At 47.6% G+C, this 24,248-nt stretch overlaps 7 protein-coding genes across 7 annotated transcripts; 4 read left to right on the forward strand and 3 right to left on the reverse strand.

Annotated features, from left to right (window-relative positions):
• Nucleotides 1–400: 400 nt before the first annotated feature.
• On the reverse strand, nt 401–1,576 carry CTRU02_215349 (uncharacterized protein; the record flags this gene model as incomplete). The annotated part of the gene is made up of 1 exon (XM_036731540.1): nt 401–1,576. The coding sequence occupies one exon, from the start codon at nt 1,574–1,576 to the stop codon at nt 401–403; it is 1,176 nt and encodes a 391-aa protein (XP_036576748.1).
• Nucleotides 1,577–3,397: 1,821 nt separating this feature from the next.
• Nucleotides 3,398–4,383, reverse strand: CTRU02_215350 (uncharacterized protein; the record flags this gene model as incomplete). Its single annotated transcript, XM_036731541.1, has 6 exons — nt 3,398–3,558; nt 3,613–3,690; nt 3,759–3,836; nt 3,891–3,953; nt 4,028–4,083; nt 4,142–4,383. 6 exons carry the CDS (start codon nt 4,381–4,383, stop codon nt 3,398–3,400), a joined length of 678 nt encoding a protein of 225 aa, XP_036576749.1.
• Nucleotides 4,384–7,500: 3,117 nt separating this feature from the next.
• CTRU02_215351 (uncharacterized protein) lies at nt 7,501–8,015 on the reverse strand (the record flags this gene model as incomplete). Its single annotated transcript, XM_036731542.1, has 2 exons — nt 7,501–7,789; nt 7,849–8,015. The coding sequence occupies 2 exons, from the start codon at nt 8,013–8,015 to the stop codon at nt 7,501–7,503; spliced, it is 456 nt and encodes a 151-aa protein (XP_036576750.1).
• A 2,828-nt stretch (nt 8,016–10,843) lies between these two features.
• On the forward strand, nt 10,844–12,599 carry CTRU02_215352 (uncharacterized protein; the record flags this gene model as incomplete). Its single annotated transcript, XM_036731543.1, has 2 exons — nt 10,844–11,858; nt 11,914–12,599. 2 exons carry the CDS (start codon nt 10,844–10,846, stop codon nt 12,597–12,599), a joined length of 1,701 nt encoding a protein of 566 aa, XP_036576751.1.
• An 802-nt stretch (nt 12,600–13,401) lies between these two features.
• Nucleotides 13,402–14,535, forward strand: CTRU02_215353 (uncharacterized protein; the record flags this gene model as incomplete). Its single annotated transcript, XM_036731544.1, has 1 exon — nt 13,402–14,535. The coding sequence occupies one exon, from the start codon at nt 13,402–13,404 to the stop codon at nt 14,533–14,535; it is 1,134 nt and encodes a 377-aa protein (XP_036576752.1).
• Nucleotides 14,536–15,397: 862 nt separating this feature from the next.
• CTRU02_215354 (uncharacterized protein) lies at nt 15,398–16,351 on the forward strand (the record flags this gene model as incomplete). The annotated part of the gene is made up of 1 exon (XM_036731545.1): nt 15,398–16,351. The coding sequence occupies one exon, from the start codon at nt 15,398–15,400 to the stop codon at nt 16,349–16,351; it is 954 nt and encodes a 317-aa protein (XP_036576753.1).
• A 994-nt stretch (nt 16,352–17,345) lies between these two features.
• Nucleotides 17,346–18,419, forward strand: CTRU02_215355 (epoxide hydrolase; the record flags this gene model as incomplete). Its single annotated transcript, XM_036731546.1, has 1 exon — nt 17,346–18,419. The coding sequence occupies one exon, from the start codon at nt 17,346–17,348 to the stop codon at nt 18,417–18,419; it is 1,074 nt and encodes a 357-aa protein (XP_036576754.1).
• Between the last annotated feature and the right edge of the window lie 5,829 nt (nt 18,420–24,248).

Consider the following 24,248-nt stretch of genomic DNA (forward strand, 5'->3'; position numbering starts at 1 on the left):
TAGCACTTGCATCATAAAACACCGCTGTTTGGTATCATGAGACTGGAAGGTGATAGTAGACGTGATTTTCTGATTGGACCGCAATCCTGAAGATGCCAAATGACCAGTAAGCACGCTATTTACGGTATCTATGGTCTATTGCGCGCTCATCCTGTTCTCTGTTTCTCGACCAAGCAGAATGTACTGTCCTCCTCCGAAACCAGCGTTGTTTGCTCACATGGCTCGATACCAACAACAAATTTCCAAACACCCTATGTCCTCCCCAGAGTCTGCAGCATGTACCAAACCAGCCATCTATAGTTGGTCTAACTGAGGGATTTTGTAGAACCAAAAAAAGGTTTTCTTCCTCCGCCCAACCAAGAAAAATACCGTCCTGCGTGGAGAGAGTATGCGCAACTTCCTAATCATCCTGGCCTGAGCCACTGTTGGCGATGATGGCAGCCTCGAAACTTTCCATCTGTCTGCTGATGTAAACATTCGGGTCAACCCCGAGGTCCTGAAGTGCATCCAGGACAACGGTACGGAAGATCATCTCTTTGTGTTCCTCAGGCGCAGCTGCCAGCGTCTTGAAAAACGCGTTGCGTTGCCGAACTTTCTCACGAGCTGTGGGCTTGGGCGTTGTGGCACCGGCCCCCTGAGGCTTGGTAGCCTCGCTTTTGGATCTCATGGCTTCGACCATCCAAGTATCCATCAGGATGATGTCCTTGGTGGTATCGTCGTCGCTTTGCTTGGTGTTTGTTTTGAACACCTCGATATTCATATCCATAGGCGCTGCCTCATCTCCAGCTACCGTCGCGCTGCTGGGGAGAATCTCCCTTTCTGCACCGTCTGTGTAGTCAAAATTGCACTCGAGCTTGGGCTTCTTGCTTGGGAGACATTTGATGATTTCGAAATCATCCGAGTCGGAGTCATCCACGACTTCATCATGCGGCCGTTTGTTCTGTGTGGTGAAATTGCCGCTGGAGGAGGAGGCAGTGACTTCCATCTTGTTGCTGTCAGAAGTTGCATTTGTATTCTCGATTTCGACCATGTCAGACCGAGAGTGTATCTTGTTGCCGTTGCCTGTAGAATCACAGCTCGACATGCTTGAGATGCCTTGGGGAACGCGATCGGAAGCAGGGACAAAATATGTAATGTACTTCAACTTCCGAGTTTTCTCATAAAGTTCTTTTATTGCGCCAGACGACTCCTCATTTCGCACAGCTCGAATAACGTCGGAAAAGGCCCATATGCTGCCGCTGTTAACAGTATCTTCCCAAATGGAAGGTATCAGGTTTTGCGTTCGAAAGAGCGTTGCCCACATTTCGGCTTCTGTTATGGGCTGTTTCTCACCGCGGGCAAACTTGGTGAGGTTCTTGTAGGAGATGTGAGAGGGTACACGGAGGCTGGAAACTGTAACGGCCGTCTCGAGCGATCTCATAATATGCGTCCGTAGCCAAGGGTGCCACACCTCGTTTTTGATGTCTTTCTCTATGACGCGTGACGCATAATCTATAAAGGCCTGTTGAGATCTTGGGCGGCCGATCTTTTCATCTTTATCGTCGAAGCGCTCTTGCTCTTTGGCGGAGGGTGACATGGTGTGTGGTTAAGAGGGACTCTAATGATGACCTGAGGGAGCAGTTCAATTGAAGTATTGATGGAAATTCATCCGAGGTGCTAAACTATCTTGGTCAAGAGTGAGTCAGTAAATTGAGATGAAGGAGCGAAATGCGAGCAAGACTGGAGCATCTTGTAGATGAAAAAGCAAGGCCAGGATTTGATGGTAGGTGGAAATTTGGTACTGCTTACCCAGTGGACGAATGTTGATCGTTGTAATAGCAACTGCGACGCGTGATGCGACGTGTGGTATGATTTGGCAAGGAAGGGAGATTATTGATTGATTGTGCATAATTGATGATGTGCCAGGTCTGGGAGCAGGTAAATTGAGAAAAGGCGCGATTAGTCGGAAGAAAAGTGAAAGGAGGAGAAAGCGTAAGCCGCGTTTTGAAAAGTGAGAGTCTGAACCGCGAAACTGCAGGGAGCCAACCATTTTTTCTGACCTGGCTTGGTTGCTCTTGCCCTCTACGTCGGTATTGAAGAATTGAGTCGGATAGCCCTACGGTCAACTGCCTAAATGTAGATGTTTCCAGAAACAGATTTGTTTTATTCAAGACAAGTGAGGAGGTTGTGTTGAGCTTGCTTTGACTTTTGAACCAAGAAGTCGTTGCTTTGATCGCAACCTGGCGAACATCAGACACAGACTCATCTACGGAATGTTAATAGCACATGTAAAGGAAATAATGTGAGGCCCAAGTCATTAAAGATGGCCTTTTACCTGCAGCATGCTGAGATATCACTATATGTGTCGTCTGACCATGCCAAAGCGCTGACACCTGAACGCAATCCATCATATTTAGGAAGCACATCTTGATCAGATTTGATGAAATTAAAGTGTTTCAAAACTTATTAGAACTAACACACTATCAATTCAGCCTCATCGACACGTCTGCATGCCATCTTTCTTTGAGTGTATTCGCATGAGGAGGTGGGCAATGACAGACTCAGTCAAGAGTTTTGCTGTGTTCATCCCCGAAGCTTTAATAGTCGACTACGCTGGTGGCTTCTGAGTTGTTTCAATTCTATCGAATGGTATTGCTTCTTTAGCCATGCATTTAATTATTATCAAGGCCCTGACGTTGAGTGCTGGATACCCCCCCTGACTTCGTCTGAAAATAAGTAAGAGGAAAATCATCCCTGTCATTTTAAACCCAAAACTCGAGGTGGAGTAATTTGTCCGTGCAGCCACGCGATTTCTCGCATAATGTGGCCGTAAAAGAAATGGAACATGTAACAAGTACATGCCCTGAAAGCATGCTACATCCCGTGGCCGAAACCTGTCCCCCAGTTTTCTGAAAAGGGGTCGATCGGATTTTACTTAGTCTGGCAATGACAAAGACGTCCGATCAAAGACAAGTCTCTCCTCCTCCATATCTGAAAGATAGACTGCCCGAGGAAGCAGATTTCTTGATTACTAAACAAATACGATTTTTGAGCATTTCTGTTGGAACAGCCTTTGAAGCGCGTTAATTATTGATATAATCGCAAAACAGGTTGGCGTGCAACGGTGCGAGTAATGCTGCGGCTGCAGCGAAAGCTCAATAGGTATCAACACCAACTGCAATGGGGGCCGTTCTCCATTTTTAGAAAAGCATAGAACAGAAGGTTGAAAAGTATGTTTGAGAAGTACCACAACGGATGGCTCCGTGCCGATAACTTTGGTAAACAGGCCGGATGCACCCGTGTGAAGTATGTACAACAGCCCTCCCCCAAAAATGAAGGGTGCTTTGGAACATAACCTTGAAATATTTGCAATGTTTCCTCCTACGCGAGACAGAAACTTTTAAATCCGCAACATCCCCTACTGAGCCTTCTGGGCAGGAATGCTAAGGGTGGCGAATTTCCAGGTCTTTCCACCATCCGGGGACGACATTGCGCCGCCGGTAGCACCATGTTCCCATCCTCCGGAGTGTCCGAAGCTTTGGTCAGCCTTGTTGAGGACAATGGAAACGTCCTTCCAGCCTGTTAATTTGTTAATCTCCGTCCCATCACATCATCTGGAAACAAAAAACGTACTGTGGGCTGGGGTGGCGGCGCAGTTGCCGGAGGCGCACTCAATGGAGATGTAGAAGATCTCGCCTCGTTGTCCCTTGCCTACACATAATTTGTTAGGTCTGGAAGTCCACTTGCGTCCCTAGTTGTTTTTGTTGCTGGGAACTCACTGGTAGACACGGAAGAAACGAGCTTTCCGTCAACGTAGACATTTTGATCCCACAGTTGAGTCGAAGAGTTCAACTTGTCTGCCCCATTCATCAGTCATGGTATTACACATGCAAGGAGTATTATGCTCTTACAGTGTGTTCTCACCGTGGATCCAGCAGAGGCGGTCACGGGCTTGCCAACAGTGGGTGTGCTGCCTGCATAGTTACGGAAACATATTAGCATCGTTCAGGAGTATGGTCGAGGGATGTCGGAAAATAGTAATACGCACCAACCAAGGTATACGCAAAGTTGCACCAATTCTTTCCACCGTCACCGCAGTAGGATCTGAAAAGGCCATTAGTTACTCGCCATCGTATGGTCACGGGAGCTGGTTGTTTCATACCCACTAGGCGAGTTCGATGTAACGCCCTGGAGGAAGGACGCCTGGTTCTCCATCATAATGGCGCTCCAGATGGCCACATCTCCAGACACGGAGCTGGGGAGCTTGGGGAGAACAAGTGTTGCGCTTGCCTCCTGGATGTAGGCACCGCCATTGGTGAAAAGCGAGACGATGTCAGAGTTCGCTTGGACTTGACCGATGATCGCGGCGAGGACGCCACCGATGGCTGCATTGATTCCTTTCATGGTGGCGGTTTTGGATTTGGATCGATACGAGAAAGAAAGCGAATGACGGTATCGTGAAAACGAGGGATAGAGAAAAGAAGCTAAAAAGATAACCTTGAATGATAAATAACTAGAGGAAACTTATATAAGGACGGCACCGAGTCCGTGGTTCAGCTACCGAACAGGCAATGAACGTATATCCAAAACCGTACTAGATACGACGAATAAGCTGCAGGCCCCTTTGCATGGAAGCTGTGGCTCCGTTAAGTGCCACTTTAATCGACCTGGTCACATCGTAATTGTGCCGTCGGGTAATAAACACATGTGGTCGAAGTTCAGACGAAACTGAGCTAACTTGATCAGACGACAGCACCCCAACCTCGTCAGGCTTCGCGATGCAAAGCCGGTATTAGCAACAAGTGAAGGGGTTAAGCGGCAATACTTCCTTTTGTCTGTATCTGTCACATAAGGTGAAGTACACTTTGGTAATAGCTTTATGCACAATCGACTTATTACTTCCGAGTCGGACTTTTTTCGCCTGCGGAGTTCTCAGATATATTGAGGAGATACGAACTCTGGGGCAAGACCCACTAATTAATGGTCACCAATCTCATTCCTCTATCAAAAAATTACCTTTCCAAACATATTAAGGCAACTTTCTCCTCAAATTATTCTCATCTTAAAGGGTCAACTGACAAAAACGCCTTATTGTCTGCTCCCATTGTTTTGACTCTTTTCCCCACGGTATCATTGTCTTGAATGCTCCCTTTGAAATGACATCTTCCATGGACTTACACATCCTTATTAATTGAACGAATATCGAAGGTCGCAATTCGGGGGGTTGGGCTGCTGAGAAAAATATCTATTTATCCATGTCCAGGAGGGTATTCTGCTGCACACTGCGATCCCAGCATGCGCATAGATTCTGGGTACACTTTTCTGCTGGTTCTTATTTCAGTCAGCAGCGCAAAGTCAAGTTCTTCTCATGCAGTTACACGGCCACCACTACGCTCTCCAAAGGCCTGCGAAGCCGCGGAGAAAGAGCATCTTTTGGTCAGTAATGCGCAAATGTGAAGCAAAGACCAAAACTGGCGGCTAGGCCCCAAGCAATCAGATCCTCAAGCTGGTAGACGTGAACATGCACGCTAAGCTAACATAGCCAAAACCGACTGCCCCCGCATTGTAACCCTTTCAAGGTTATAGCAAAAAAAAATCAAAAAAAAAACAACCGGCTAGATTGTTTCTCGTCTATTCAAGAATTAAGAAACCAGACTATCTAAGCTCTAAAATGCAGGCCTTGCATTCTGGAACACAAGATCACTGTCTCGCGGTTTTGCGTTCACTGGTGCAGAACTTTATATACTGGGCCAGTGCCTCTAAAACAGCAACCGTCGCTTTTGAAGATGCCAAAGCAAGTTAAGAGTTGTTTGATGCACAGATGGTTCTCAGGCCGAGAGCTCTGGATAAGAACAACTAAAGCAAGCTGTGAGCATCTCATCGACTGCCATAAGGCAACAGGTACATGGCAACATGTGCGGTACCGGCCAATCATACTCTGATGCTGCGATTTTGGTCGAATGACGGGCATTTTGCAGTTAGTTTTTGGAGAATTATGGGCTTCAAGATGGATCAGTATGTACCTGTTGCGTTATGGCAGTCGATGGAATAGCTTTCCGGTGTGGCTTAGCTGTTACGTGGAAGAGGATGGTCAAGACGCTATGTTGCTCAATACTAAGTGCTTGTGTACTGGTCTGTTCTTCTCACGTTTCGTCGCGTCTGTTTCATGTCGTCTATATCATGTCGATAGCCGCGATGTATCTGGTCGCAACTATATCTCCTTGTTATCCGTTTCACATTACCCCAAAGCCTTCACAAGGCAGGTTGGCCTCACATTTGTGAGTAGAAAATCATTCCTCAGGAGCAGAACTGAGGAAGTCGCAGTCGCACCAGCTCAACGATCAAGCATTTGGTGCAGCGTATTTGAGGGTTGCCGCATGATGATGTTGATACACTGAGCTTGAGCCACCGGCATCATGGTATTGCAGATCAAGACTTAGTTAAGCTCTCACGAGTCGGAGGTAACTCTGCTGCTCCATGGATATAGCTAGGTTCCAGTGTCAGAGCCGTGTCAACTCAACTGACATAAAAACCTAGTTCAACTACGATATGTGATTAAGAGAGGATGGAGTACCTTAGCTGAGAAATGTCAGTTTAGATTTAAGAACAACTGTATTTCTGAGCGGAATACAGCCACATTATTGTCAATGTAAGTTCCAGTTTTTAACAGATCAAGCATTAAGCTTAGAAGGCATGTATTGCCTCAACGCATTGCAAAACACAACAAAGGATCAAAAATTGAGATTTACACTGGCAGTATCAGTTAGCTGAGCCCCACTTTCAAGACAGTCATGTCTCTATGAGCGTAGATGCAACCATCTCTTAGTTTTCATAGTACAATACTCCGATTCGATTCTGCTCACCGAGGATTGTAGTCACAATAAAAGAGTATTTCGATACATGGTCTGGATTTCCATCAACCACGACGTCCAAATGGGATACACTAAAGTGCACTGTGGTCCTTCCAAATCTGAAGTGTCGCTGGCATCCACTATAGGTAGTTGTAACACCTATCCCCGACCTGAAAAGTGGTTCCTAACTCGACTAGAGTCGCTGAGGCATTCAGGCCATGATGCAGGATACAAATCGAGCTTCATAGGGCCCAGTCCAGGCACCTTATTCATCCCGCTATTTGTTCAACATACCACCTCCAACACAGCATAGCTAATCGATTGTCGCTAAGGTAGTCTGAGTACAGACACAACACATGTTAAGGGGCGAGGCCAGGGGCACTAGCGGTGGGTCAGGAGGTTGTGTCAGCTCAAGTTACGGATCTGCACCCCTACACCAGCCAACTCGTATTTGGGATCAGTTGGCCGACGCTACGGAGTGAACACCCCGTCAATACGCGGATTTTTTCATCCTTTCTTTGTGAAAAGAACATGGGAAAAAATAAACATCAAGATAGGAGCGCGGGAATGATGGTAAAATTGTGATCGGTGGTGAATCAATTGCATACTATCGACTTGATGTAAGAATTTCGCGTTCCCGCAGTAAAAATTATCAAATTTCGTTGACGCTCTAAGGATTGGTGAGAGTGAAAGCGACATCCCCAGTGCTTGCACCACCCTTGCAGACGGATTTGAAGCTGCCAGCCGGGCAAACAGCTCGCGCAGCACGAATACAGCCTTCCCAACGGCCTTTGGATACATTGATCGTCGCACCAGCGGCGGTTGGGTTCAAGGTAAACTTCGCCGTTCCGGATTGGCCCACAGTGCTTTTTGGCGCGCCACCGCATTTCTGGATGGCCCCCTGTATGCCACCACAGATACCCAAGGTAGCAACGTTCATATCATGATTGTCTATCTTACTTTAGGAAAGGGTTAGCATTAATCTTTTAAAAAGAAATTGGAGAATGACATGACTTACGCCTTTCGATCTGTGCAAGTTGTACCCGTAACAGCATTCGGATTGACGTCCTTCGACGCGCGAGTCTCCAGGACATTTTCGTTCATCTGGGGAACAGAAGGATGAGGGAAGGCCGTAGAAAAGCCGGCAAAGAGAAGAAAGACCGAGGCAACCGTGTTGATTAACATTTTGAATCTTGAAATCGACGAAGCTTGTAATGAATGGAATTATAAACGGAATTAAAGTTGCAACGTGTTAGACCTGCCAAGACGAGACGCAATTAATGAATGTCGCAGAGAACTTCCAAGAACAAAGGGTGTTGAAACCCCTTTAATACATCGGACGGCAAGCTGTGAGATGGACTAGCAGCATCATCTGGCTCTACAATAAGCTTGATATATCCGTCTGAATATGTTAAGCCCCTCGTTCCAGCAGGGAAGTGCTTGAGACAGGTACAGTTTCGGTCTTGGCTCTCTAGATCGGATGGACGTGCCGAGAGACTAATCCCAAGTTTCATTGTATTCAGCATCTGATGTGCAGGATACGACGATCAGATCTGTTTTCTATCCCCTTTCTCCCTGTCGACTTTTACTGGGTCATGTCATTGTCACAAATCCAGCTGATGTTTCGCACCTACATAGGTTGACCCCGCCTCGCCGGGATTTTCAAGACGATAGTCTTCAACCACGTGAACCGAAATGATTTGCTTAATCGGTTAGTTTATCATTGATGCTAGCCTGAAAATCATTTAGAGAAGATCGGACGCCGATAGTTCTGGCGAGGGCCTCTACAATTAAGCTCGCATACATTGCTATGAGGTACGACATGCACTCCCTAATTTCGCTTCCATGTACGCTTAAAGCACTGGTGGTGTGGGTTGAAACCTGCTCACATAGTTAAGCTCACCAAATTCCCTTCAAATGGTGACACTCACTTCAAGCGGCCCCGCATCCCCTTGGTCAAATTCTAATTCTCCGCTGAACACTTCTTGTTTGGTTTCCTCAAATCGTCTAGGGAGCCCCAGAAGATTTTGGTGCCGTCCACTGAAGCGCTGAACTCTGAATTTGCAAATCGAATCACTTCTAGTGTTCAATAGTAATACAAATTCTCATGCACGTTCCATTCAATACTGCTGGCACTTCTCGTGTGAGATTCACCAAAACGCTTTGCATTTAGCCGCGGAAATAAATGAGGAAAGTTAATTGAAGGATGGAAGCGCAAGGTATCCTTCGCCGCTGCTAGCCCTGCTAACGGATTGCCCGTGGAACAATTACCGAATGACTCAAGCACGCCTTTAACACTAGCCTAAGTTTGCAAGAGGTGCACCGTGAAAACTATAAGCAGGGGGTTGCAACACCTGATTCGCCCTTTATTTGGTTTAAGGCTATAGTTAAGGCGGTGCCCGTTGCGGTAGGTGTGATTGCATGTTGACTCAGCAACGCTAGAACTTCAAGATTGATCAAATACCGATGAACTAGAATTATATAGATACTGCCAAAATCATAAGGGTGCCCGTGGAGTGAAACATGCTAAAAAAGGGTAAAATCTTGCGATTCCTGTGTCGTACCTGTTTGTGTTTAGCAGAAGTTCTGTTAGGAGTGCTAAATGAAGTGGTTGTGGAAGATGTCTAAATCACTTCATACTTCCTGGCACGTAGGCAGCCGGCAACCGGCAACTCGGCAGCCACGGGATTACTTCAAACCGGGATTCCAGCTGTTACAACAGATTTCAATCGCTCCTTTCGCTATTTATAGTGCCCTGGTTGTTAAGACGAATAATTGTATGATCTGGGTGGGCGAAGTGTAAACCAGCACCTATCCCATCAAGTCCTGGATGGCTAAAACTGTATAGTCACAAGAGTTGAGTTCTAAGACGTGTCCTGGATGGTTGAGAAGGGCCGTAAACTGTTCGGGGTGCAGTGTGGCGGTGAGTGCTGGTGCGCCGACAGCCTCACCGTGGGTAGCGTCAAGGTCGTAGACGGAGGCTCGGGCCGACTCAACTTCTACCATAACAGCGCCACAATTTCGTTGCTTTACAGTGATCACGGGTATTTCACCGAGGGTGTTAACTTCTAAGCATCTGGATGGCGCGTCTGGAAGCGCATCGCTAACGGTGGCGCAATGCGCTCAATGCTGTCTCTCACATGGGAAAAAAATAACTTCGCCGTGGAGTTCGGCCAGGAGTGCTGGTGCGGCAATAGCCTGGGCACTGGCAACGTATCGGTCACCAAAACGGAATGCAGCATGCTGTGCGCCGGTAATAAATGCGATGGATCCAACAAGTTGGGCCTGTACAGCAGGCGGTTAGACGGCCGCCGATGAAGTTCATGTACGAGGAATGACCCACAAGACTCAGCACGGGTGGGAGAGCCCTTAGTGGCGGTGAATTTTCTGGCTCTCCTCTCAAGTCCTACAGATTGCTCTTTTTAAAAAAATGGGATTTGTCAACATTGTTTCTGCCAAGAAGTGAGTGACTCTGACCGGCCACGGCATGACGGTTGAGAATTGCGCGAAATTCTGCATCGAAAAGGGGTTCCCGAGATTCGGTGTACGATTCGCTCGCAATTGTTTCTGCGGCGCCAAAAGACCTGTAGGATATGTATGTGGCCGTCCCGAAAGGGAGCTGCAAAGTGACATTTCGGGCCATAAATGCAGAGGAACTGGCCGGCTCGATGTCTATCTCTGGTCTTGATCCGTCGTCTTAAGGGGTAAAGACTGTATATAACTGTGTGGATTGAGCTGATGCTAGTTACCGTGGAGTGCCTGAAAAGTTGATAAAATGACTGTATCTTCTTCACATACCTACCTTAATTTAGGGCGGCACAGCCAGAAGAGAAGGACTAGAGTACATCCGGCCGAATTCCCTACCCCTGTCCAGTTTTCAGTCCATCAACGAGACTCACCTCCAACAAACATCTGACGTCCCTCTCTGTGCCTCTTTCCCCCTCATCTCCCTCGGTCCTTATATCACTACCTGACTCAACATCAAATCGGCTTCAGATTGCTCTGCACATACAATGGCCGACTTGCCAATCCGGACAGTAGAGCAAGTTGATAAAGGTGACATGGAGAAACGCCTCAGGGCTCGCAAATACGTCCACGCTGACGCCTTGGCGGCTTTCAATGGCGAGCGGCTGCCGTATCCCCTAGGACGAGAACTCACCCGTCTCTGCGTTGTCCGAGGGATCAGGTTCCATGCGGGCTTCTGCTTCGGCCCAGCTGCCGTTCTCCGCGGGTCGCTGCCGCTCTTTACTCGTGCCCTCAATGCGCGAACCATCATGAGTAACCAGGTCCCTGACATTGATCCGGATCGACCAGAAGACATACCCTACTGCATCTGGTATCCCGACCTACCCGCTGAAGACACCCTCAGGGAGCTTGTTCAACGCTATCCTGCCATGGCATATCAGGCCGCAAGGACCTGTGCTGTTGCCGGTTATTTGGAACTCTATAAGGAACTGGCTACTCAAATATTGCCTGAAGTTTCTATAGCTGAGGAAGCGCGAGAAAGCAGAAACCTTGACATCTTCAATCTGATCATGGAGGCTCCTTGTCGATACAAGATCTTTGACGATTACAATCGCACCATCAACACCACGAACCCGAAGCCCGCCTTCCTAAATGGTGATACCGCGATCCGACCGTACCTGCTGGAGACTCAGAAATTTGAGCCTCCAATCGGCCGTATGGATGACGAAGAAGGAGATTCCGAGCCCGATGATGATGAGATAGATGATTGGACCATGGGCCCTATACGCGGCTTTATGCAGACCATGTTCAACATTACGGAGGATATGAACATAGATCTCGACGGGAATGGTGGCTATCCAGGTTATATAACCCCAGTAGTCCCGAATGCAGACGACGAGGCATTAGAGCTTCTCTGCCAACCACTTCCGGTCGACCTGACTACTTGCTACAAAAACCTGCTTATTCTCATGGCAGCGTACAACGGCGATATCGATAGATACTCTCGACTCCGGCGACCCAAGCTCCTTGAGGAGGAGGTTGCATGCATTGTCCGCGGCATCTGTATGGCTAACCCTTGCTTGAACGACTTTTACATGGCTTCTAACACGTTCTGCAGATCATAACACTCTTTTTGCGCAATGGTGGAAAAGCCAGCCTTTACCCAGGGGTGGAGACCACCGTATTCGCATGGCTATATCGGCGCGAGGAATCATGAACAACGATCTCTCTTACATCCTATCGCCGAACGGAGCCTGCCCCCAACTGATATGGTATCCTGCTGTTGCTGCTTCCTCAACAAACGAGGGTCTAGCTCGATTGATTCCTCGCATGAGGCCCCATATTGCTCGTGCTGCCATCTACGCGAACTACCAATACATATTTGATAGTTTGATCGCCGGTAACGACGGTGGTGATCCTGTCGAGCCGAGCTACAAGCTTCTCAACGAGGCCAAGCGAAGCCACAACGCCCATTATCGAGAAACTCTACAGCGTAAGGCGGAGGAACTAGGACTCGACATAACCCACTACAGATGGTGGTGGGGCGCTTTTGTGCAAGACTTGCCGCAATATGTACACTCCTTCAACACGGAGCTGCCCGCGCGGCTCCCTGGAATTGGAAATGCCAGAAGAGAGCACGACTCTATTTATAACGATATGTCCTGCAACGCTAGCAGTGTTGAGACGTATATCTCGATACCTAAGGAGTGGAGGAGGGCGCCGGAGGGGTGCGAGGTGGCAGATGGATATATGGAGGTCGACTACATACACTGGCCTCCGGAATTTGCAAAGAGAGGTTCATAGAAAAGCTAGCGATTGGGGAATTTCTGTGAGCTTGGTATCTTTATATGCTCCCTGCACTCAACCCAGCACTGATAGCTTTTCCAGAGTACAAAATTTGTTGTTTAATTAACTTTTCCTTTATATTACTCTAGGATTTGTATGTTCTACTATACTATATAGAGATACTTGATCAGTGAACGCGCTCCTTTGAAGAAAGTGACAATGAGTGCCCAGCGGCTAGACACGCAAATAGAATATGTAAGTAAACATGATATGAATTTACAAACAGAAGAAGAAATAGAGAGATTCCAGACAAGTTGATGGAGGTTTTGCTCTGTGCGAGTGCGACCGGTGGTTATTAAGTGGCAACGGCCAATTTCAGACGAGGAAAGGCAGGGGGCTAATTTTTTGCGAATTGGGTATTAGTAGTACAGCGACGGATGACTCAGAACCAGCTGGTTTCGATGGCACGAGGAAAATTCGAGTTTGTCGGCCTAGATTAATGACCGGGTGTCGAGGCTGAGAGACTGCCGTCGGTGATAGCGTGAGGGAAGTGACACGCGAAGGAGCGACAGCAGGAGGGCTTTATTGAAGGGAGACTAATAGGGACACCCGGAAGTAAGACATGGCATTTGCTTTCAGCCGGACCGTGGCGCAGCTGACACAGCCTTCGGTTGTGATGAGCAAACCGTCGAAACCACCTCAAAACAGAGCGTTACCTCGTTGGTTCTACCTACATTACTACAATAATTGATGCATATGGCACATCCTCTACTATTTACTGTATTGGCACCGGTAGCCAAGGGATCATTCATGCTTTAAGATGGGCGACAATGGTCGATTCGAACACACCAGGCTTGACAATCCAGGAAGCCAAATACGTTTGCTCATGCTACAGTCGCCGCGGACGACCGAGGATTGCGTCAGTGTTAACCTTTCTCTGAGAGTCTTCGATTTTACAGACGAGTCAGAAACCCCTCCATACACTGCTTTATCGTACACTTGGGGCCCCCCATCGCCACTACACACCGTCACACTGAACGGAAGAGAATTTTCAATCCGCGATAATCTTTGGCAATTTTTGAAAACATTGAATGAATGGCCATTAGATGACAGCTCTCACTTAAGAGAAAGATGGTTCTGGATTGATCAGTTGACGATTGATCAGAACGACAACGAAGAGAAGCGCCATCAAGTCGGCATAATGGACAAAATCTACAACAGGGCCGAAAAGGTCCTTGTATGGTTGGGCTTACCCGGCAAGGACAGCAAGCATGCAGAGATGTACATCAAAGCACGAAACCCTTCTCTAGGTTCGAGAACGACAGAAACCAAACTCAACGCCGAAAAGCTGTTGAAAAGACCGTATTGGACTCGGCTGTGGATTATGCAGGAAGTTTCGCTCGCCAGGTCTCTTCTTTTTATGTGTGGAAACTGGACTTTCAAATGGAATGACTTGACGCGCCTCACGGGTCTAGATACCACGAACGAGTGGGTGGTTTCGTTTTATAGAGCCATCACAGTTGCGATGACAAAACGTCCTCTTCACGAGGTTATTCTCAATTTTCATAGCCCGAGTGGCGATATAGGGAGTGGTTTCCTACAGTGTGAAAAGCGAGTGGACAAGATCTACGGGCTGATGGGAGTTGTCATTCCATGTGAACGACTTGGCGTGGATTATACGGCTCCCTTAGAAAATGTGGTTATGGAGATCGTGAGAGTGGTGGTCAAAAGCGTTGCGAATGATGTTTCCATGATGAATCGTGATAGCGCAGAGGCAGCTCGGTCACTTAAGACAGTGGAAGATGCAATATTGGCAAGTTGCAAAGCGTTAAAGGTTGATTGGCCACAAGGCTTGGATATCCATGAGGAGTGGGAAAGGCATTTGCGTGCAAAGATGACGCTGACAGATCTAGTTAAGCTACGAGTTAGGAACTTCTATAGCTGGTTTCGGTAGACGTGGCCTCACAATTTCTGCATATGGGCTAAATTTTTATTTGTCGCATCACCCTCTGCTTGACGTTTATACAGCACCGCTTGTACCTCGGCACAGATTAGTATTTGCGTGGTGTTGGAGGCCTTGAGAAAAGGCGTGTGGCGAAGTCACAAAGTAGAACCAGACAGAGGAAGTTTAGACCGTGCAGCTTCATAGTTTGACTAGGTATGTCGTTGGGATAATAACTTGATGTGGCGTGTTAATGTTTGAAGTTTTTCCTTGTTTGTTTATCAACACATCCCTCTAAACTTGCCGCCTTGTTGTGTTGTGAGCCCTGGATTATCTTTGGGTTGGGTACCTAGGTAATTCAAACAATTTGAACCCCATTCATGACAGATTTACAAAGGTAACTGAAGACAAGGAAACAAGCACATGGAAAAAACATCTCCGCAGATGATTTTTTTCTGGACTGAAGTTCACTATGCGTAAAGAAGGATTATACCTTGAGGAGTTTTTGATATTGTATCCTGCGGAGGGGGTGCCTTGGTGATGAACCATCCCTATAAAGCCAATCACCCCATTTTCGGGCTCTCCGGACCTTGCTTATATATACAAAATATAGCGGTAACCCGATCGAGCAAGATGCAAGCTGTTATCATGATCCTTTAGAACCGATGCAACTAAATTCACACGTAAGCACATAACCAGGCTACTGAATGAAGATGTGTAATTTGTCGAAGTCTGGTTATAAATCGAGCATCCTCCAGTACGTTCATTGTCTTCTAGACTTTTACTCCTCTTTTCCTCAAGTCGTTACTTCATACCTCCGAGATCACTTCCCACTGCCGCCAACGAAACTTGCCTTTATTTTCAAAAAGAAAAGATGGACGCTTATCAATTTGGTCGGATCCCAACGAAGCCTACAGCACAGATATGCTATAGGTTTGATCGTGCCCCTCAAACACCGGACCCGCATCTACTAGTCTTTGTCAACGGCCTCGGCTTGCCACAGGTGGGGTGGGGTCCAACTATTTCGGGATTGAAGGAATTGCGCAAGGCAGCTGTTTTGCCTCACATTTTAACCTACGACCGCTTCGGCCAAGGCCTTACAACTGATCGTGATCCAGAAGATGTTTCTGCATCTGATGCTTCCCATGGTCATGACTGTCTCAGTGCGGTGAAAGACTTACGCCAGTTAGTTGCAACCATCGCCAAGACGGAGCTTGAACTTTCGGAGACAGACAACATACCATTAATCCTCGTCGCAAACTCCATCGGTTGTGCAATTGCTCGTCTTTACGCCCAAGAGTATCCCGGCACTATCGCAGGCTTGCTACTTCTAGATAGCGTCCTTGCAAATTCCGACTTTATCTCTATTTATCCAGATCCAGATGCAGACGGTTTCGACACCAACAGTCTGCCTGACGGCATAACGAGCGATGCACTCAGATCCTGTCGCGAATCCGTCCGCAAAGTATTTCACCCCAGTGTCGGTAGCCGAGAGGGTTTGAGTAGAAAGAACCTCTCGGTGCTTCTGCCCGCAAGCGACTCTCCTGTTCTCGAAGGACCGGGGCTTCGTGGACCGTGGGTCACAGTTGTCGGACACGACTTTGAAACTTTTGCGGAGGAATCTGAGAAAATGGGCCATCCTAGGCTTCTGACCCAAACATATGTGAACCCCTACTGGCACGCATATAATCAAGGTCTTGTCAAGATCACGGAGGCTGGAAAGTCAAAGGGTCCGCTGCAGGCTCCCAACGCTGGGCATTTTGTGCAGAGGGATAACCCTGACTTTGTCGCAAAGGAGTTGAATGAACTGCTTTCTAAAATCATGTAATGCTCTAGAAAGAAGACCATTTCGAAATAACAAAAATATTCAAGGTTTCTTTTACAAATTATCATCAAATTGGAATGACCCACTTAGATCTTTTCTGTTTGAATTCTGATCTCGACGTTGCTTCAACTCGTATCACATCTGCAGTAAGGGTTCTTATGCTACGTACTAGTGTAGAAGAGGACGAATGCAGCTCAGAAAATGTGATTATAAATCACGACTTAACGAATCAGAGGACGTAGAAAACCAGTGGCCCGAATCCCTACAAATACCAAGAGAAATGCTTAAACCCGTATGATAAGAAGAGAGGGAATCGAAGGTGGAGCGTCCATGAGTGGCCTATGACGCAAGTCCAAGAAGGCTACATGCATGGTGTTAGACTAACAGAGGTGGGTAAGTACTATCTCTCTGCCACGCAGAGCTTTCTGAGTCTCATAAGTATGGCTATTAAAAATTGCCTAATTAAAATTTGGGCATTGTTCTAGATAGAATCTTTGCACATATATGGAATAGCTTTAATGAAGATGCAACAGAGCAGATTCAATATTGCTATACTCTACTCTATCGAGTACTCATTGACAACTACACTAGTAGAAACCAACCCATTTTAGTCGGACTTTTGACCCCATCTGTGTCTGATTGGCTGATACCCCGCAGGCTACGCTGGTGATCAATGGTATAACACACCGCCCATAGCACCCACCTCAATTCCACGTTGCATAAGTAGCACGAAATTTTAATACCAAGTATTTTGTTTGTATGCGTATGAGGACATCATGAGACGATTCGGGTTGTTCGGTGATTCGAAAAGCGGGGTCTGCACAACGATTACTCAGAACACTGGTGGGTAATGTCCGACAAAGACATTGCAACATAAAAGCGGGAGACTGATTCATGACGTCTGCCCCAAAACACCACCGTCCTCAACTTACTGCCAGCAGAAAGACTGGCTAGTTTGCTTTCCTTCACATCAAACACGGAAAAATAAAGCCCGACCATGAGTTCACCGACCCTCAAGGAGAACACATTCTCCCATAGCGGAGACAAGACCACCTTTTACTGGTCTGCTGGCCCTTCTGGGGGACCTCTCGTTATCTTCATCCACGGATGGCCCGCCAACGGGGAGACATGGAAGCCTCAACTTCTCACACTTGCGTCTCTGGGATTCCGCGTCATCGCACCGGACACTCGTGGCTATGGACGTTCTAGCGTGCCTAAGGAGTACAGTGCCTATGCTCTAGAGCACCATGTCTCGGACATGCTCGCATTGCTTGCTCATCTCGGCCGTAACAAGGCCGTCTGGATCGGCCACGACTGGGGCGCTGGTCTCGTCTGGGGCTTCGCCGCGCAGCACCCGGAGAAGTGCGTTGGAGTGTGTTGCATGACCGTGCCTTACTACGTTCTCGAGCACGGTTTGGAGGGCCTCGTCTCCCTCTCTAACCGCGACTTGTATCCTGAGGATAAATACCCCCTCGCTCAATGGGACTATCAGGCTTTCCATCAAGAGCAGCCCGAAGAGAGTGCCAAGCAGCTGGAGGCAAATGTAACCAACACCGTCAAGCTGCTTTACCAACCGGGCAAGCCGGATGCCTATGGCAAGCCTGCACCCTTTGCGTCGATGCGGGAAAAGGGCGGCTGGTTTGGTGGTGCCCCGGCTGCCCCGGACTTCCCCTTTGAGAAGACGTTGTTCAAGAATGACAAACCTGCCTTTGACCGAATGGTGGCTGAGTTTGAACAAAACGGTTTCGAGGGCCCCAACGACTACTACCGCAACCACGAAGCCAACAGAGTATACACCAAGAAGGCCCCGAACGGGGGTCGGCTCAGCTATCCGGTGCTATTTATAGAAGCACGCTGGGACGGCGTATGCGATACTGCGATTTCCAGGCTAAGCGAGCCTATGCGGGAGATGTGCGACGATCTCACCGAGGTGAGCATCGAAGCGGGACACTGGGTCGCAATGGAGAAGCCCGCGGAGACAAACGCTGCGATTGTGAGATGGATTGCCACGAAGCTGCCGGCTTATTTCCCTGGGTACTGGAAGACACCATTTGTGTCCAACAAATTGTGATTTCTTTTTAAAGCCATAGTATATCTCAGTCAGGTCCATATGCCGCTGAGTAATGAGTAGCATGAATGGTTATCTTTGTGATCAATATTTCGCGTCACTTAAGCTTCTGCTTACTTCGCTTTCATTATTGCATTTGACTAAGAACTGTGCTCTGCACACTTCAGCTGATCAGTTCGAAGTCCCAACTTCTGCCGACCAGTCACAAGAACTTTCAAGCCACCATTTGAACTAAGATCTAGCAGTGTTAGGCCTACGTCACTCGCCTTAGCAATGAATGTAGTCTCCTACTCAAAAGCCCCAAGTCCAAGTCTCAGCTCCATAGAGATCGAAGAGGAATGAATCTACCTGTGCCGTAGCAGAAATATCGATACTTGACGAAAAATTGTAATGGCAGGCCAACCTCACCTAAGGATCTCACACTTGTCCAGCAGGTCAACCAAAAAAGAAAGCATCCTGCTAAAAAAATGTGTCAAACCTCCACCAAATTGCGCCTTATTCAAGACCAATCAGCTATAATTATGACGAACTAATGAAACAAGACTGTCTATGGCGTCGTTGTCCGTTGACAATTTCGATCTTGCAGTAAGATGACAACTGACACTCTTCAGCTTCTCCGAACGTAAGACATCTCAGAAGATGGAATATCATGCATTGGTGTACATCAATCATTGTGTCCAGTGACTACTCGGGGCTCGTGCAAGTCAAAGGATGAGCACATAATTAAGGTAGAGCAAGAAAGTGTGGGAGCATTCCTGCGGTCCTCTGAAGATTGAACAACTGCCAAGTCTAAAGAAGCAAAACAACATGTCAAAGACGATGTGTCGTCTCCTGCTCGAGAGACCAGCATTAACGCTTTTCATGCCATTCCCCAGCCACAGACCTGGCAAGTGTTGTCGCTATACTTGATGGCGCTGATGTCTAGAGCACCCACCCCCTTTCCCCACGCTCCCTGCTACAGAGATTGACCAGGAAGCCAATCAGAAGATGCTCGAGTGTCATTCGATAACCAATTCATGCCTCTAGCGTGAACTTAGTCAACCAACAATCCAGAGAGAGGGCTTGCATCATCCTTCATCGCACACACTTTTGAATTTGAGGTTGTCCTTCCACAACATCGCCCTCCTTCAGTGGACGATCATCGACGCTTTGCAAATCATAATCATTGTCAGTAAAGCAGCTTTCCTATTAAGCTTCTTCGAAAAGGAAAAAAAGAAAAACAGTAAAAAAAAAAAAAAAAAAAAGACTCTAGTGTCATTTGAGGCCTGTTCCACATATGTCACATGTTGATGTTATGTACTGGGAAGCAGGGGAATGCAAGGGATGTGATGAGGGTATGTATAAGGGGTCTCGACATCCCCCAAGAATTGCTGTTCCCTGTCAAGAAATAGAGAAATCGATTAGCCTGATTAGGACTAGTAATATCTTAACTCAGCTGAGCGGTCGACATTAGGTATTCCTTCTCGTGGTTCTACAGGCCCAAAGCAGAGTGGATGTCCCTTTGAGTGCTGAAGTTATGTTAGGATGGCACGGTGATCGTTCCTGATAGGGGTCAAGTGCAATGCAATATTTGCGCCATAAACTTGGCAGCCCACTTCTCAATTTCTCGAGAGCATACGGTAGAAGGCCAGAGGTGAATGCAGTTACTCTGTTAAGCCTACCTGACCTCCTCCTCACTCTGTGGCGCGCAGCCTCTGACAGCATAGTGACAACTTATTGTGAGACAAAGGTCAGTGGGGGTGTGTTCCCCCTACCTTACATGGGCTGGATGAGTACAAGATTTCGCTTATCATGTACAATTTGATCAAAGTACGAAACTGACAGATGTGCGCAAATTTGTGACTTCTTCCCTCACTCATTTAATCCTTCCCTTCCCTCGCACTAACCACAACTGAATGCTTCATTTGGGACGCTAAAGTACTGCGAGGAGACCTCTGATTACTCTGATCACAAGAGCGAAGGCGTAAAATAACATGGTCCTTAGAGTTACTAATCACTGGGGATTTCCAACTCTTCAGATCGAACCGAGTCCCTTGGGAGAGCTCGCCTTGCGACCGTTCGAGCAACGTGAAATACCCTCATCAGAAGACCCCTGGAGCGAACGTGGGTGTGCCCGTTGGCTAGACCTATTGGTTACTAGTGGAATGCGATCCGTGCCGCAGATGCTGCCTGCCGCGGGGAGGCTGCGGCTGCGGGATGGCGTACTTAACTTGCGTCTCCCGCTGCGGTATTTTTTTTTTCTTTTCTTTTCTATTTTTTTAAATTTTTTTTTTTCTGAGGTAGCTGAAAGCTGGAGAGGCGGAGGTTAATGCAGCCCCCCGCATTCACTCCTAAAATTTAGCCCAGCAGCGCCAGGAATGTTGGATGTCTGTTACGGGCTACGCTATGGTTGACATGGGCGTGAGCCTATGGTTACGTATATTCTTTTCGTAAATGTAGTTGGGAAACAAGCGCACGGCTTGTTGCGGCGTTTCCTTTTGCGTTAGCTCAATTGCGTGGCACCTCCGTATTGAGTACACATGCTAGGGGCGAGTTTGCAGCAGCCACTGCAACGTTAGCAGAGTCTGACCCTTCACGAAGTTGCGGTTGTAATAATGTCGTGTTGATAATTGAAGTACCGGTCAAGGTAAGAGTGGTTGTAAGGCTTAAATGGGGTAGAGACTTTGGCCGCTGGAAACGGTACAGCCCAGATCCTTACCCAATACCTTCATAATCACTTCGACCTCCTCCTCTACTGTGACCAACACCAGATGCATACTAATTTGTCTACTACTGTACCCAATCGCCATTGACTACCAATCTTGTATGGTCATTGGTGATCTAGGTAATCTGACCTGAGCATCTGTCTTATTTCTCAAGACTTTATTTTCTCTTAAAATGGCTCCTCCACAGCGGCCATGTGATTTGCAGTGTTCACGAGCCTGATGGGTAACTTTGCAGAATCTTGGTAGCTTATTTTGTATCAGCAGGCTTTAGCTCGAAGGTTCGACTGTGTTGTGCGTCTACAAGATCAGAACTTCACGGGCAGGATGTCCTTTGACTTCTCTGATAAGGCTATGGCAGGTCATGGGAAGCCGCTTGAGAGGTTGGCGACCGGGTAAGCGATGGGCCATCCTACGTAATGAGAAAGAGTACTTGACTTCTCCGCGGAGTTTTGGGAGGTCGAATGAATGTACTCATGTAAGTATCAATTGCAATGGTGTCACTTTTACTACATCTGCCATCTGTGGGCGGACGTTATCCTCCGTTGATGCTGAAGATGAACTGGTGTGCCGGCTGTATCCAGTAGCATGTGAAATGTATGATGACCGTCTTGTTATTTTCGAGGCCGCCCCGTTTGTTGTTCCCCAGGAGAGTGCGTTATCGATAGTTATTCGGATTCCATATCGGTTTGATTTCTAACGAGGGTCCTATGATCCATGCCGTATACCAAGATGCTTTTGCGATGAAGAAAGTACTTCATTTAATGTAGTACTTAGCCAACCTGGAAAGAATGAAGAAACTCGCAGACTCAGATGTTAGCAAAACGGTGCCGGATTGTGGGGGATATCAAACACTACTTGAAAAGCCTGCAAGACTGTGACAAGGCAGAAGAGGTGAGCGTTCTTTTCGAGGGGTTCGGGCCTCAACAACCTCTCCGAGATCTGCAGTAGTCTACACTTCTACGCCCCGCAATAAATTCTTTTGAGATCGGAGCTGACCAAATTTAGTACTTGCTTGCTGGGCTCCCGAAGGTTTCTGTGCACAGACATATGTCAGCCTGTTTTCTGACGGGGTACATCATCAGTACATTCTAAGACGACCTTGGAAGAACAGCTAGATATGGCGCTCACACCGTTTGAGTAACTTGCTCCAATCCAGGGTGGCCTTGGCGGAAACAAACAGACTGTTCCTGATTTGGAAACGTAAAACGACTCAAAATCTTTAGAGACAAACGTAATACGCGCGATTCTTGGTCCTGCACGCCATCACCTCGACTGAGATTCCTCGCTGGTGGTTGGTTCATGTACTCAGCGTGGTGGGATCTCGTGGAGCTTGTTGTACGGTCAACACTTCCTTTGATTATGTATCCCTGCAAACACATGCTGCAGATGAGAGTGGCAGGTTCTGTAGCAGCGTTCAAGATCATCCCACGTTCCATACAGAAGAGCCAGTTGTTCCAGCCTCCCGAAATCCGGACAGATGGTAAAAAATATGAGAGCTGCTGAGGTTGAAGGCGAAACACACACCTGGGCTAACAAACAATGTCTCAGAGCCGCCCTAGTATTCCCGCTCGTACGTACACCCGCGGGGCGCAGAGCTTAATTCTCGGCGCAAAACTAACTCACAACTTCGTGGTTCTCGGCTCAGTTGACTCAGGTTGTTACGAGGCTTGCCTGACCTTGCTTAGGTAGTCCAGGCCCACATTACGGTGACAGATTAGATCCCGCAAGGGAAGTGGGATTCGGAATGTCGAGTTTCAGGCTGGTGTCTTACAGAATCATAGTGACCTTCAAACTAGGGTGCCTCTGGTGCATACATGTGTTGTTTTCTCAGAGGCACCTGTGAAATTCTAGACAGAGTCAGTGGCTGACGTGATCCACCTAAAGTGCCCGACATCCCTGTCCTGCCCTTTCTCTCCCTGTTTATGTCTTGCCCTCAACGGTCAGGATTGCGGTTATGCAACGGGCTCACTGGTCCGGGGTGTGTGTGACGTGGTTGGGAGCCAAACTGACTTTTATGCATATACCGGGGAAACTAATCAGTTGAGGTTCCTCCTCAGTTGATCTGTACTGAAGTAGCCCGGTGTTGGTGCAATTGTGACGTTGGCCAAACTGCTTGTATATCTGGCTTCTATTGAAGTTTGCCTGGCATGGGCTCTTAGCATGATGTGTGTTATTGCTCCTCTGCGTCTGGGTGCCGAAAAGCATCTCTGTTTGAGACGGTTTTGATCCAACCCAGTGTCACTGGACCTTGATTCTACCACGCAGTTTGGATTTTCAGTTTTCCTGACTATTTTTATTGCGCACTGCATTGGTATATCAGCTGTTCAATGACTTCCCATATATCACGACACAGCCTGATATACCTTCTTAAGGGATGGATGACAACAGGTACAAGTTGACCCATTTTTAAGGACATATTTCTCCAAATGCCAACCACACAATTCTTATCATTCGACAGAAATCATACTTTCGAGATGTGGTTGGCTGGTGTCCCGCATGCCTTGTACCTGTTGCCAATCAGCCCTCGATGAGATAGACGGAGATCGCCGATATCTCCAGCACACCACGAACATCCAAAGAATAAATTTACTTTCTATACATAAACTACCAGAAAAGGTAGACTTGACAGCCCTAGCTGCCTTGAACCCGCCCTGAGCAAACATGAGGTCCAGTGGCACTTGATGTGGGATACTGTAACTGCTGTCTTGGAAGCCTCGCGATAAAGACGCTAGCCCCAGGTTAGACGACCCTGCATATGTGGCATACTTTGGTCTTCAGGGGCCAATGAAAATAAGCACGAGGCAACTAGGCCACAAAGACCGACCTGGTTGATCTAATCGCCGATCGTCGTCTGCATGGAGATGAGAAGTGAAGACTCGGTGAGTGGGTCGATTGAGTAATGATGGCTTACCCTCATACCAACTCTGAGAAAACACGCAAATTGGTTAACTGGATTGGGACTAGAAAAGCCTTATTCGACTAAGTGGCTGATATCAGGTAGCTCTTCTAACGGGTGAAAGAGAATCAACTCCGAGGGAGCATGGGGTATGGTATCTCTATCAAGTGCTGAATGGCTATAAGTGTGTGTAATTACATGTGGTCGTTGGAATGGCACGCAGATCGTTGC

This window comes from Colletotrichum truncatum (genome assembly GCF_014235925.2).
Source record: "Colletotrichum truncatum strain CMES1059 chromosome Unknown Contig_0015, whole genome shotgun sequence".
In the NCBI taxonomy this organism is placed as follows: domain Eukaryota; kingdom Fungi; phylum Ascomycota; class Sordariomycetes; order Glomerellales; family Glomerellaceae; genus Colletotrichum; species Colletotrichum truncatum.